Source organism: Lepidochelys kempii, chromosome 7, assembly GCF_965140265.1.
Source record: "Lepidochelys kempii isolate rLepKem1 chromosome 7, rLepKem1.hap2, whole genome shotgun sequence".
In the NCBI taxonomy this organism is placed as follows: domain Eukaryota; kingdom Metazoa; phylum Chordata; order Testudines; family Cheloniidae; genus Lepidochelys; species Lepidochelys kempii.
The window spans coordinates 78,711,330-78,725,305 of NC_133262.1; the positions used below are offsets into that span (position 1 = coordinate 78,711,330).

At 41.0% G+C, this 13,976-nt stretch overlaps 1 protein-coding gene across 2 annotated transcripts in view; it reads right to left on the reverse strand.

Moving 5' to 3' along the window:
* Positions 1-6,936: 6,936 nt before the first annotated feature.
* Positions 6,937-13,976, reverse strand: part of JMJD1C (jumonji domain containing 1C) — a 306,723-nt gene continuing 299,683 nt past the window's right edge. The window contains exons 26-27 of one of the 2 annotated variants that reach the window (XM_073353432.1): positions 8,556-8,687; positions 6,937-8,164 (exon numbers count right to left, since the gene is read on the reverse strand). In XM_073353432.1, coding sequence (XP_073209533.1) covers positions 8,075-8,164; positions 8,556-8,687 — 222 coding nt within the window. In that variant the 3' untranslated portion in view covers positions 6,937-8,074. The remainder of the gene's footprint in view (positions 8,165-8,555; positions 8,688-13,976) is intronic. The other variant, XM_073353433.1, reaches the window with a different exon arrangement.

A 13,976-nucleotide genomic window follows, 5' to 3' on the forward strand; every position in this document is an offset into this window, starting at 1 on the left:
ATGGAAGGGATCAGGAACAGTAATTTAAAAAAATGTCCAATATCTAGGTACATGAAAATTTCACATTGTGCATACTGATAACCTTCACTGTGGCCTGTTTTTATGCTTTAATGTCATATTTGTTTGATTAATGTGTTTACTTAGTAACTATGAAAAGGTATAAGTCAATAAGTTTAGAGAAACTGAATAAAGTAAGCTTGGTGTGTTAACTTTAGGTATTAAACAGTACAGAATTTTGGCCTTTGATGTTCTTGCTCACACTCTATCTAAATGCTTGTTACCTAGCAACTTTTAATTTAATAACTTTTGTGTCTGGAAATACACATTGTGTATGACTATTTATGAGCACTGCAGTCTCCCTGAGTTCATAGCAATAAAAGCTTTATAGCACTCCACCCTATCATGTATTTTGTTTCTGCCGTATTTTCTGATTTTATTCATTTTTGGCCTTTTAGTCTGTCTCTTCCCCATTTGAAATACATTAGTTACTGTGGAAACAATGTTGTAATTGTTAGTGACAGGCACAAGTGCACTATAAAGGCAATTTACATAATAGTTTGCAAAATGCAGCAGCTTATGCTTTTACACAAGTTGTAAATAACTCAAAAATAAATATACTAAGTATTTTTAAAACTATATTGATTATAATAATTTTACACAGATACCACATTGCACACACATTGTACTAGACAAATCCAATCCCCTAGTCAGTGAGATTCTACAGTGACACCATATAGTTTTTGGTGTAAGTATTTGCAGTGTTCCTAAAAGGATCCCTATCTAATTGACTTATTATTCAATAGGAAGCATAAAATGGAGCTTATCCCAAGAGCCGTCCCTTGGGTAGGGTGAATCGAGGTGACTGCTTCAGGCCCCTCCGGACTGGCGCGGTCAGTCCTGGAAGAGACGAATCAGTCACTTCTGCCCCAGGCCTCGCACCCCTCTAGGGACGGCCCTGCTTATCCCCCACCTTAACTAACCATCTTATTTAAAACTGGAGTGATTTTCCACTCCACTGGTTTTGGGCATCTTCAAGAGAAGGTTTTGTCTTAAAATTGTCAATACTTCAGCATTTTCCTTTTGAACATTCTGGTTCTAAATTCATTCATTCATTGTTTCATCCACGTATGTATTTTTTTAAAGTGCAGATTAACATCTCGGTCATACGCTTGAAGGATAAATCAACAGGAACTGAGCATTAAGACATGCATATACAAGGTATAGGAAGAACTTCAGTGCTGATGTTTGGATATAAAATTGGACAATTTTTTGGTATCAAATATTGGCAGAGGAGATGAAAACTAAGCTCTTAAGTCAGGTTCCTCTTACCACCTCTCCCCCGGCTCCTCCAGGAGCATATACCCTGTGAGATAAGGTGCTGGTAATCATAATATATAGTAAAACAATGGGATGCAAGAGGAGACAACTAGTTTGCAGCAAGCTGGGGCGTGAATCTAGCCTGGCATAGACAGTCTGAATGGACCCTGCTGATGTGCAACAACAGTTTGTTAAAGCACTTTTATCTAGTTCCATTTCAAAGACTACTAGATCAAAACTCAAAGCACGTCTCTCAAAGCACGGGCCACGGCAATTTGACCATTCTGGTGGCAATGGGGCAGGCTCATGCTGTGGAATGCTGATTCTGGGCCTGTGAAACAAGCACAGACTGGTGGGACTGCATAGTGTTGCAGGTCTGGGACGATTCCCAGTGGCTGCAAAACTTTCGCATGCGTAAGGGCACTTTCATGGAACTTTGTGACAGAAAATAACTGTTGGGGATGTTGAAATGTTATATATATAGTTATCCTTGGGGACCCAGCCTACCCCTTAATGCCCTGGCTCATGAAGCCGTACACAGGCAGCCTGGACAGTAGTCAGGAGCTGTTCAACTACAGGCTGAGCAAGTGCAGAAAGGTGGTAGAATGTGCATTTGGACATTTAAAACCACGCTGGTGCAGTTTACTGACTCGGTTACATCTCAGCAAAACCAATATTCCCACTGTTATTACTGCTTGCTGTGTGCTCCATAATATCTGTGAGAGTAAGGGGGAGGCGGGGTGGGAGGTTGTGGCAAATCGCCTGGCCGCTGATAAGGCACAGCCAGACACCAGGGCAGTTAGAAGAGCTCAACAGGGCACGCTGCGCACCAGAGAAGCTTTGAAAACCAGTTTCATGGCTGACCAGGCTATGGTGTGACAGTTCTGTTTGTTTCTCCTTGATGAAAACAGACTTTTCCAGTAGCTGTATTGGCGGCAAATGCATCCTAAGTCTTCAGGGCAAAGTAATCACGAAACACGCTTGCTTTTAAACCGTGTATTATATTTACAAAGGTACACTCATCAGAGTTGCCTTCTCCGCCTTCAAGGTCCAGGGAGCCCGGGTTGGGAAGGTACTTGATCCAGGGTGATAAACAGTTCCTGGCTGTCGGGGAGAACAGTTTCTCCACTTGCCTGGTGTGCGGTATCTTCAACCTCCCCCTCATCCACCTGGTCCCCAAAATCCTCATCCCTGTTGCGTGAGACTCCCCCCCCCCTTGCAGGAGTCCACATACAGGGGTGGGGCAGTGGTAGGGATACCCCCTAGAATTGCATGCAGCTCATCATAGAAGTGGCATGTCTGGGGCTCTGACTCTGAGCGAGTGTTTGCCTCTTGAGTTTTTTCGTAGGCTTGCCTAAGCTCCTTAAGTTTCATGCGGCACTGCTGCGGGTCCCTGTGATAGCCTCTGTCCTTCATGCCCTTGGAGATTTTTTTCAAATATTTTGGCATTTCGTCTTTTGGAACAGAGTTCTGATAGCACAGCTTCGTCTCCCCATACAGCGATCAGATCCCGTACCTCTCGTTCGGTTCATGCTGGAGCTCTTTTGCAATTCTGGGACTCCATGGTCACCTCTGTTGATGAGATCTGCACGGTCACCTGTGCTGATCAGCTTGCCACACTTGTCAAACGGGAAAAGAAATTCAAAAGTTCTCAGGGCTTTTCCTGTCCACCTGGCCAGTGCATCCGAGTTCAGAGTGCTGTCCAGAGCGGTCACAATGGAGCACTGTGGGATAGCTCCCGAAGGCCAATACCATCAAATTGCGTCCACACTGACCTAAATTCGACCCAATGATGTCGATTTCAGCACTAATCCCCTCGTCAGGGAGGAGTAACAGAAATCGATTTTAAGAGCCCATTAAGTTGACAAAAATGGCTTCGTTGTGTGGACGGGTGCAGGGTTAAATCAAGCTAATGCTGCTAAATTTGACCTAAACTCGTAGTGTAGACCAGGGCAAAGAGAGACTGAGATGGAGAGCGCTTCTTTTTCGTTGGTTCTCTCTCAGGAGAAATCACCGCTCATTTCCAAATTGATTTTTTTGAGGAATAAGCATTCCTCTGAGAAGAGCGTGAGGTCTTTGGAGATCTGTGTCCAGAGGGCGTCTGCTGGATGGGGTCTAAATCTGGGTGCACAGACTTCTCCATTAAGATGAGCTTGAAGTGCTGATCCCTGTTCCTCTGAGCTTGAAGCTTTAGACTGCAGCAGCAAGCACATTTCTGAGGGATGTGTGACTCAGCCAAGCAGCGGACACACTCAGTGTCTGTCTGACACCAGCATGGCATCTGAACAGGAGAGGCAGTGCTTAAAACCCGGTGAACAAGGCATAGCTGAAAAGATGATGGTTCACCTCAGGGGTGAAATTAACTAGGCTATGAAAAGGTTTGGGTTTTTTGTTTTTTTTTTAAAGTAAAACGGGGAAAAGTAACCGTACTGCTAAACTAAACTATGCTAAATACTATTTTCACACTAAGTGAGCTAACTTCTTGACACTTCTGGGAGCTCTGTATCAGACTGACGACGGCTGAGAGGGAACTGAGGGCATTGGGTTGGATATGCGCTAGATGAGGCACCAACTGTGTGCGAGACAGGGAGTGTGCATGCGCGAAACAGACAGGCACTGCTGCTGAAATTCTCTGATCAAGGGTGCAAGGACACGCCAACACCTGAAGTGAAGCACCCACAGGGACTTCCGTCAAAGACTCTTATGCATCTCACAGTCATTCTTCCTCCTACTTTAGACTGGCCTCCTGGATTAATTCTCTTAGGGTGCCAATTGCTGTCAACATTGGGATGTGAATATTAATAAAACTGACCTTTACTGTCAGACTCTTGTGTTGTGCATGAGGAAAGTAAATATAGGGGTATCCATTTGTGTGAAACACATCAAATTCAGGAGAAAAAAGTTAATATTTAACTTCGTCATAAAAAGATTACATGGGTCGCTAAGATCAATCCCCTAAGGAAAATCGAAGAGAGCCTGAACTAACCTACTCATTAAACAAGAAAACTAAGGCTTGTTTACACTTGAGAATTATTTTGAATTGAGGGTGTGAATCTTAAAGCATAGCAGCTATTTCTGAATTGTTCCCTTTGTGGACACACTTATTTTGGAATCAGAGTTTCCACACACGGAGTGGAGGGAGCTCAGTGGTTTGAGCATTGGCCTGCTAAACCCAAGGTTGTGAGTTCAATCCTTGATGGGGCCATTTAGGGGGTTCTGGGGCAAAATTGGGGATTGGCCCTGCTTTGAGCAGGGGGTTGGACTAGATGACCTCCTGAGGTCCCTTCCAACTCTGATATTCTATGAATCTATTCAGAAATAGCTATTCTGTTATTTTCCTTGAGCAGACAAGCCCTTAGATTCTGGAGGTGGTGACACAGTCATCCGAACTGCCACCATGGATATAATATGGATCCAGTTCTAACTTTTCCTTAAGCTACCCTTTGTGTAAAAAGCCTCTATGTTAGTTTAATTTCACTACTGTCAGATTACATAGCAACGTTTCTAGAAGTTTGCCATGCAGAAATCATGGTGTACAAAGAAACACAGTAATGGACACAAACAACTTGCATCACCACTAGATTTCATCCAGGAATTTTAATTACTTATACGGGGAGACACATGGATAAAGGCAGAAGCAGTAAAAAGTTTTCTAAATGTCACAGGTAAAATAGAACGTTTCTTAAATCACCTTTGATGGCTTCATCCTGAAACAATTACCTCCAAACATAAATTACCAATGAAGGAAATTCACAGTATTCTGTTGTATGCCTGATTTCCACCAAAGTAGGCTGGGGGAGCCCTGAGGTCATTACTGAATGTACATGGTAACATGATGTTATGTCTACAGGTACTGGTTAGTCCTTGAACTTATACGAAATAAATTGTTCTGTTACATTTGCAACCTGCCATGGTGTTTAGGATTCTATACAAAGAAAAATCAAAATAATAAAAATGCTACAATTCTCACAACTGTGTACTATGCACACTGATAGAAAAGTGTAATTACCAAGACCAAAGATCTTCAGTGTGAGATCAGCTCAGAACAAGTGTCATTACACAACAGCTAAGGCTGTTCTAAACACTACAGTTATAAAAGACATGCGCAACCCGTATAAAATGTATACTACTTCTTTCTATTCTAGTTTCAGTAACAGACTAATCATCTTTGCAATATTAGAAAATGTGTATTTCCAAAGATATGTTTAAGCACCATATAAATTGTGATTCTTTGAGATAATTGACTCCATGTATCCATACTGTACGTAATATGCACATTTTGGGCAAACCAGCGTGAAACTTTAAGTGTCTAATTCTGGGAAGGTCTTTGGCTGGAACGTCTTAAATACCTTGGAAATGGTACCTAAAGCTCAAGGTACATTGCTTGACAGACTATATAAAGACCCAACTATCTCAAAGTGGTCCTAGAATTCAAGGACTTGGTACTAAGTACTTTCTGACCTTCAATGGGCAGGTTTCTATAGTACTTTGGACTCCCTTTGGCAAACCAGAGAAGTATAGGCACGAAGAGTGACCACCCTTGTTACTGACCTGAGGTTTCTGCATCATCATACATGAGGCAAGTTTCACTACACATCTCTCAGCCTTGGCTTCTTTCTTGCATCTCTGGAGAAAGAAAAATTCAAGAGTCTGTCAGTTCACACAGATAAACAATTATAATCCACCTAAATATTTGTATTGTGAATATCAGATTATAAAATGATATTCCCCCTTTTGTGATAAAACTATACACGAGGAGTACTGTGACTTCAGCTCTAGGAAAAAGACTATGTCCTGCACTAAAACTGCATGCATGTAGTGTGGTGTTCAGGAGTATTCCATACAAAAATATTTTTCTTATTTATGTAAGACCAGAATAACAGCAACAACATTGCAAACCCAAAGCCTCAAAAATCTTCCCAAAATGTTAAATCTTTTCAGCCAAAAAAACCACAATGCAACAAGAGTTATTTTTTGGGTTAAGATCAAAGGTTTACAACAGATTTAACCTCCTAAATGTAAATATTAGCTACCATTAAAATTTATTTCTGTTCAAATTCTGGTCCTGAAAAGAAACCATTCCTATGGCTCAGTTAAGAGAGCTCAGCAGCTTGTTGTATCTTCAACAAATAGTTTAGCTATCAAATTTTCCCTTCCCTCTGTGCTATGTACAGAGCAATATATTAACTTAACGTAAACTTAAGACGTAACTGATAATGCATATCAACCTCATTCCAGTAATATTTCTGAGTAACTATAAAATCGACTGCAATTTTTCTAACCAGTTAAACCCAAAACATGTACTTTTAAAATCATTTTTCTTTTCACTAAAAAACCTGAAATTGTTTTGTGTATCATCCAACTTTTTAATGCAATTTAAATACTACCTCTCCCCACCTCCCACACTAGCACTGTTGTTTCATTTGGCAGCAGCATACCTACTGCTATCACATTTTGGCTATATCACCAGCGAGAGAGCTATCCAATTTCATTTTTTCAGTTTTAGAGCATTATACACAATTTTATTTTTTATAATAAGCATAAGAGTTCCTCATCACTGACCTAATCTTTACACATTTAGTTTACAAGCAACAGAGAACTTATTTTTTTGTTCTATGGAAATTCCCTTCTCAAAACAAAAGAATCTTTGTTATTGAAGACACAACATAAGGACTGTTTAAATTATTTTTATTCTTAGGTAGCTCTCTTTGGCTCAGCCACTTGAACTGTGTTCCAGCATGTCCTTTAGTATTTTCATATTAAAACTGGCAGGGGGTGAATGGTGCACACTAATTAACATACAACACTGCAATCTTTTACAGTAGGCAGCTTTACAACAGAGACATCTGCAATCACTGTGAAGGCATGAATGACTCAGACAAGTGTGTTTGTCACAAATGTACCACAAACATGAAAAACACACACAATGAGACAACATTTGATAAAGTCATTTTAATGGAAAATGCAAAACCCCTTTCAACTTCAATGTACAAAGCATGTGTAACACCTGCACTTTTAACAAATTAAAGCAAGCCAATGTTTTAAAAAAATACATCATTGAATGTATATATGTATATATTTACACAGCATATTAAGTTTAATATTAAGCTTTAAAAGTTCACAGAAATTTTACCAAAATGAGACAATCTTTTAAATAAATTACACCTTTTGAAAATGTTTAATTGTACACTGAATAGCTTCAATAAAATACTGAAGTGTCTCTATTTAATATCTACTTTATATACTTTATATTTTACAAAGTTTACAATTATTTGGCAGTAATTTTCAGAAAATGACATGACTGCTGTGCGGATTCAGCAATGTCCCAAATGCAGGCAATAGCTGGTGTTTGTGTCCTACTCTCACAGTAACTGTCTCAATGTAGTGAAAAATACCAGAGTTATCTTAGCAAACTGTACAAGTCACATTTACATTTGATCAACAATATAGCATAGAATTTTGTGGGTTTTTTTCAAAAAATAAATACATCTTAAATCTGACATTTCACAAACTTCATATACATTATAATACAAGACAGCAGAATGCTGCTTAATTTTTTTTAATAAGTAACATTTAATCACAGTAGCTGTGATCTATGAAGCTATACTGTTGCAGTGTCAGTAACAAGTAAATACGGTGACTATGTTTTCTTGGCACTGATGGTTTGTGAAGCTTAAATTAGTGTGCATACTGTTCATCATATAATTGAAAAAATAACCTCCATCTGATGGTTTAACATAAAAAAGCAGCGAGCACTTTAGTTCTCTTCCACATCTTCCATTTCATTTTCATGAATCTTCAAAGCTCTCACCATTTCCTTAACTGCGTGATACAAGATATTTTTAACCTGCAAAAGTATAAGACACACCTCAGTAAGATACAAGTGATAAAAAAGCCACTACTAATGCATGGTACGTAACCAAGTTTAGGACTGAGCCCTAGGCTTAGTGGATGAAATAAAGATTAAGTTAAAAATGTTAGTCCAAAAGGAAACACCTTGATATTCTAAACACACTGTGAAATACCAAAACAGCGATTCAACTGAAAGTCATTTACATCACTGCATTCACATTGATGGTCTCCCTTAGGTTCATGGGGACCAAATAGGCACATTGATTGTCGTTGTTATTCCGTGTGAACAATAGCTAGAAAATGACCACATGCACAGTTACATATTTCAATCAGAATCAGAACGCAGTGCTTTCAGAACAAGTTCTAGTTGAGAATTCATTTCTTACCTGCATTTTATCATCGTAATTGATTTCTTCTTTTGACAGCCTCAGTTCCTGTGTTAAGTGAAATGACTGTACAAGATGTTCTGGAGACACAAAGTCTTCAGTTACTTGAATGCAGCTGTGAAAATTTTGCACCTGTCCAAAAATAAAAGAAAAAAAGAAAATTAAAAAAAATATATTTTTTTTTAATTCACAAAAAGAACAAAGTAAAGTACAGGCTCCAAACCTTTCAAACCACCTAACTATCAGACCAGGGATCTTTTTACTTTTTAAGTTATCAGTAATGACGTGTATTAAACTGACATTTATTGAACATTTTGAAATCTCCTATCTGTTGCAACAAGTCATGTGTCAGATGTGCAGCAATAGACTCCACAATGATGAGACACACTATTTTCTAAAATCCTAACATTGTTCAGGCTCATACTCCTGAGCTGGAATGTTATTGAAGGACACTAGCCACAATCCAAGTGCACGCCCAGCCCTTCTCTTCCTTTCCCTGGCATGCAGCCAGCCACTCTCTCATTAATTCAATCCATCTTCCAATTCCCTTCTCAAAAACCTGTGCTGTGACCTTGATTGTCTTTGCTCCCAAACCCCTCCCCAATTCACACATTCTTCCCAGTGACAAGTGAACAACTCCCCTTTCCCAAGTTCCAAAACCTCATGTACCTGAGTGCCAAGTGTCTCCAACCCATCCACCTTCTTAACTTCCCCTCCTCTACCTATTAAAATAGTCTCTGAACCTATTGACCTGTTAAATATTTCCCCTCCCATCCCGAGACAAGTAGTTATGAAAGCTTATGGGAAGCCCTGCACATCTTAAGACAGTATATAGCAAAATCAAACTAACGGATCTAGGCAATCATTAGGTCCAGATATTTAAAGACACTGTACAGCTGAAAGTTCCTCTCCTTAGCAGACATATCTAAAACAGAGACGAGCCAGGGAGATAAAGAAGGGCTGTTACTGCTACTGATGCCTCAGATGTAATCATGAACGGGAAAGTTTGGCAGGCAATTTTTCCCAGAGATTCATGGGGTGAAGGGTAATACACCCTACCAGAATGCCAATAACAGGGAAGCTGAGCCAGTGGAGCACAACCCCAAAAACTAGGGAGAGTAAGGAGAAAGCCTAAGATCCTAGATAGGGAGTTGGTGTGTGAAGGATTGGGAGTTCCTCATCCCAACTCCTGGCCATAGACCTCCGTTTCTCTGTCCTTACAGAGAAAGCTATCACCTACACAGATCAGCCCCTGTGCAGTTGACATACACATAGCTTCTAGCTCTTAGCTGTATGGGAACATACATGTATAGCAATTCCTTTCTCATGTGTATTTACCAAGTCATCTCTGGGACGTCATTCTCTATAAGCATGTTACATTACATACAAAATGGGAAATGACTGCTTAGGAAGGTAATACTGCAGAAACGGATCTGAGGGTTATAGGGGATCACAAGCTAAATATGAGTCAACAGTTTAACACTATTACAAAAAAAGCAAAAATAAAAAATTGTTTTACTCTACTCCATGCTGATTAGGCCTCAACTGGAGTATTGTGTCCAGTTCTGGGCACCACATTTCAGGAAAGATGTAGCCAAACTGGAGCAAGTCCAGAGAAGAATAAAAAATATTAAAAGTCTAGAAAACATGACCTATGAAGGAAGATTAAAAGAATCGGTTTGTTTAGTTTGGAGAACAGAAGACTGAGAGGGGACATGATAACAGTTTTCAAGTACATAAAAGGCTGTTACCACGAAAAGGGAGAAAAAAATTGTTCTCCTTAACCTCTGAGGATAGGACAAGAAGCAATGGGCTTAAATTGCAGCAAGGGCAGTTTAGGCTGGACATTAGGAAAAACTTCCTGTCAGGGTAGTTAAGAACTGGAATAAATTGCTCAGTGAGGTTGTGGAATCACCATCATTGAAGATTTTTAAGAGCAGGTTGGACAAACACCTGTCAGAGATGATCTAGATAATACTTACTCCTGCCATGAGTGCAGGGGACTGGACTAGATGACCTTTTGAGCTCCCTTCCAGTCCTATGATTCTCTGATCCTAATATGTTATTATGCTCTTAAGTCAACATTTTTTTTTTTGGCGTTTGTTAGATTATATAATTTCTTGCCCTGTTATAATGAGGCAATTTAAATTATGTATTTAATCTCAACGAACATACTTAAATCACTGAGTCAAGTATTTCACTCTTATCTTTTAATGACAACTTTCAATACATTTTAAAAACCAGAAACAGATACAGAAACAGTTATTTTTTTAAATACATGCATCAAAGAACATACCGTATATATGCATTCATAAGCTGAATTTTTTTCGTAAAAAAGGGAAGCATCAGAGAAGGGGGTCATCTTATGATCAGGTATAGAGAGGGAGGGGTGGGACACAGCCCCTCCCCGCAAAAGAAGGAGCAAGGAGAGGCAGCACAGCCAGCAGAGCCAGAAAGGAAGAGGCGGGGCCAGAGTCTCTCCACTTCTGGCCACGCTGCTCTCCCCCCAGCCTCCAAAGCAGCTGCAGCTCTGGGGCTGGCAGGCTGCAGCCGTGCCACTCGGCCCCGCCCACCAGAGCATGCTGCAGCCACGCCATCCGGCCCAGCCCGCTGGAACATGCTGCTGCCATGCCGCCCGGTCTGGCCCACCGGAGCAGCTCCGGCCAGGCTAGAGACATCCTCCCCTGGACCTCCTCAGATAAAGTAAGAAGGGATGGGATGGGGAAAGTGTGGGGATCCCGGGCTAGGGGTGGGGTCATGTGGGGGGCGTGGTTACAGGGGTTACTCCCCTGACCCCCAGCTTCCCTTCCCTCCCCTCCCCCCAATTTCCCCACCAGTTGCTATCCCAGCCTGTCAGGGTAAGCAGCTGGCGCACTGGGACACTTTGTTTACTTAGGTTTACCTCCGTGCCTGCGGACGCTCGAGGTAAACAAACCATCTCGGCTCGCCATCGAATTATCCTGATGGCCCGGGAGTCAAAAGTTTGCTGACCCCTGAATTATAGGGTCAGCTTATGAATGGGTCATAAGAATTTTCCATTTTTACTTATCCATCTTGGGGGGGTCGGCTTATGATTGAGTATATACGGTAATTCTCCATTTCCTCCCAAACATCCCTTTCATAAGAACTTGTCACTGTGGAGAAAAAGGTTCCCAGAATCTATCCATCAGAAATGCTGTCTTATTAACTCCTAGGTGCCAGGAGTTGGAATATCTCCATCTCAAAAGCAACTGTTTGGAATTGATGTCAAGGGGTTAAAGGTGACAACAGTAACCTGGCCTTATTTTCAGCTCTTAAACATACATACTGAATGTGGTGGTGGTGGTGTACTCCCTTTAGTTTGACGGCAATTATATGCCTCATACCTTATAAAACAGTCTGAAGGGCGAGTTCACACCTATCAATGTCAGTGGAGCTTTACCTCAATCCACAATAAGGTTTCACCTAGCTCATAATATCTTGGAAGTGTCTTAAACCTTACTTTTGATCCTTGGGGTAGAGAACCAGACAAGCTTCCCTCCAAGAGGAGAGAATAGATGTCCTGAATTTTCTTCCTTCTGTGCTAGTGATTTATGTTTATATCATGTATCTGCCAGCCAAAAACAATTCTTCTGTTTAAGTCTGATGTAATCGGGAAAGTCACGAATTGCCCCCTTGGACAGAATTTATTTCTGTGTGATATGCAATAATCATTATCAAGAGAACAAATCAGTAATTCCATTTTCCATTGAACCAAAAAGTGACAGATTACATCCCTGAAAGGGAGGCTTACTCATGCCTGCTCTTCTAGCATCGAGTTCTCTTCTTCCAACTTTGGCAGGCTAATGAGGCCTCACTTGCCCTCTATTCTGCCTGTAAGGACAACAGATCCAAGGAAACATCAAATACATATCAGAGATGTTCATCTTTCAGAATCTTTTGGGAAGCAGATCTGAGGCCAATCACTCTAGACCTTAAAATTCTTAGGACAATATAGTCATGTATGACCATACAGAGATGCACTTGACAAGCAACTCATAGTTCCCTTTAGAAATACATTCAAGCTTACAGTCTCACAGATCCTTCTGGGCTACCATCCAATCTAGTAGAACAGATTTTTTTTTCTTTTTAAATCACTAGAATGACAGCCAAGTTCACCTTGAGTATTGCATTCTATGCTTTTGATCATTCTTTGAGGAAATGAAACAGCCATCAGATACTTTCAGGGAAGTTTGATATCATATTACTCTCTATTAAAGTCCTTCAGGTCACTGTACATGGGTAAACATCCTTCTGCTCTCTTTCTCTAGGAAAAGATGTTTGGGAGATGTTTGTACACCTTTGATCAGAAAGGTCCAGCATCCTAGAAAGCCTAGGAGGAAGGTGAATGAGAAGATTCAAAGGCCTGAGGCCTGCAATCCCTCTTAACCAGTGTGAAAGAAAGGTTACTTACCTCACAGTAACTGGAGTTCTTCAAGACGTGTGGTTCCACTGTGGATACACATACACTTCATGTGCTTGAGACTAGAACATTCTTGCTATCAGTGTCTGTTGGTCCTTACCTGCACCTCCTTATGGTCTGGACCGAGGGCATATGGGGAGGCACAGACCAACCACATCCCCAGTTCCTTGTCTACTAGGAATCTCTGTAAGAAAGGATTCACAGCAGAGGGGAAGGAGGATGGAGAGTGGAATATACATAGGAACCACATTTCTGGAAGAACTCCAATTACTGTAAGGTAAGAAACTTTCTCTCTTCTTTGAGTGATGGTCCCTGTGTGTATGGAAAGGTGGGTAACCTGCACGCAATATCAATCAAGGATGAGGGTCCAAGGAACGATGCTGCACCACTGACTGAATGACTGCTGAACTGAAGGATGCAGTCACAGAAGAGGCCTGCACCAGGGCATAGTAGCGTCCAGTGAAAGTATACACAAAGCTCCATATTGCTGCTCTACAGATCTCCAGGAGAAGAATGTCCTGAAGAATAATCATGGAAGCAGTCTACTATCTGGTCAAGTAAGCCCACACATTCTGATGAAGAGTAGCCCCTGCAAGATCATAGCAAAGGCAGATGCAACCAGCAATCTATTTGGAAAGCCTCTGTGAGGAGACTGCTTCCCCCTTCGTCTGCTCAATGAATGGAAATGAAGAGTCTTGGGAGACTTCCTGAAGGGTTTTGTCCTTTGTAGGTAGAAAGCTGAAGCTCAATGGACATCCAGAGAATGAAGCTTTCTGTCTTCCCTGGTAGTGGAAGGTTTCAAGTAGTAGACAGGTGGAATTCAGAGGGAAACTTTGTAATCAGCTTGAGATATAACTTCAGAGAGACCTCATCCTGATGGAACACCGTAAAGGAAGTGTCCACCATAAAGGCCCTGAGCTCACCTACTCTTCTGGAAGAAGTGATTACAGTCAGGAAGACTACTTTAATAGACAGGTGAA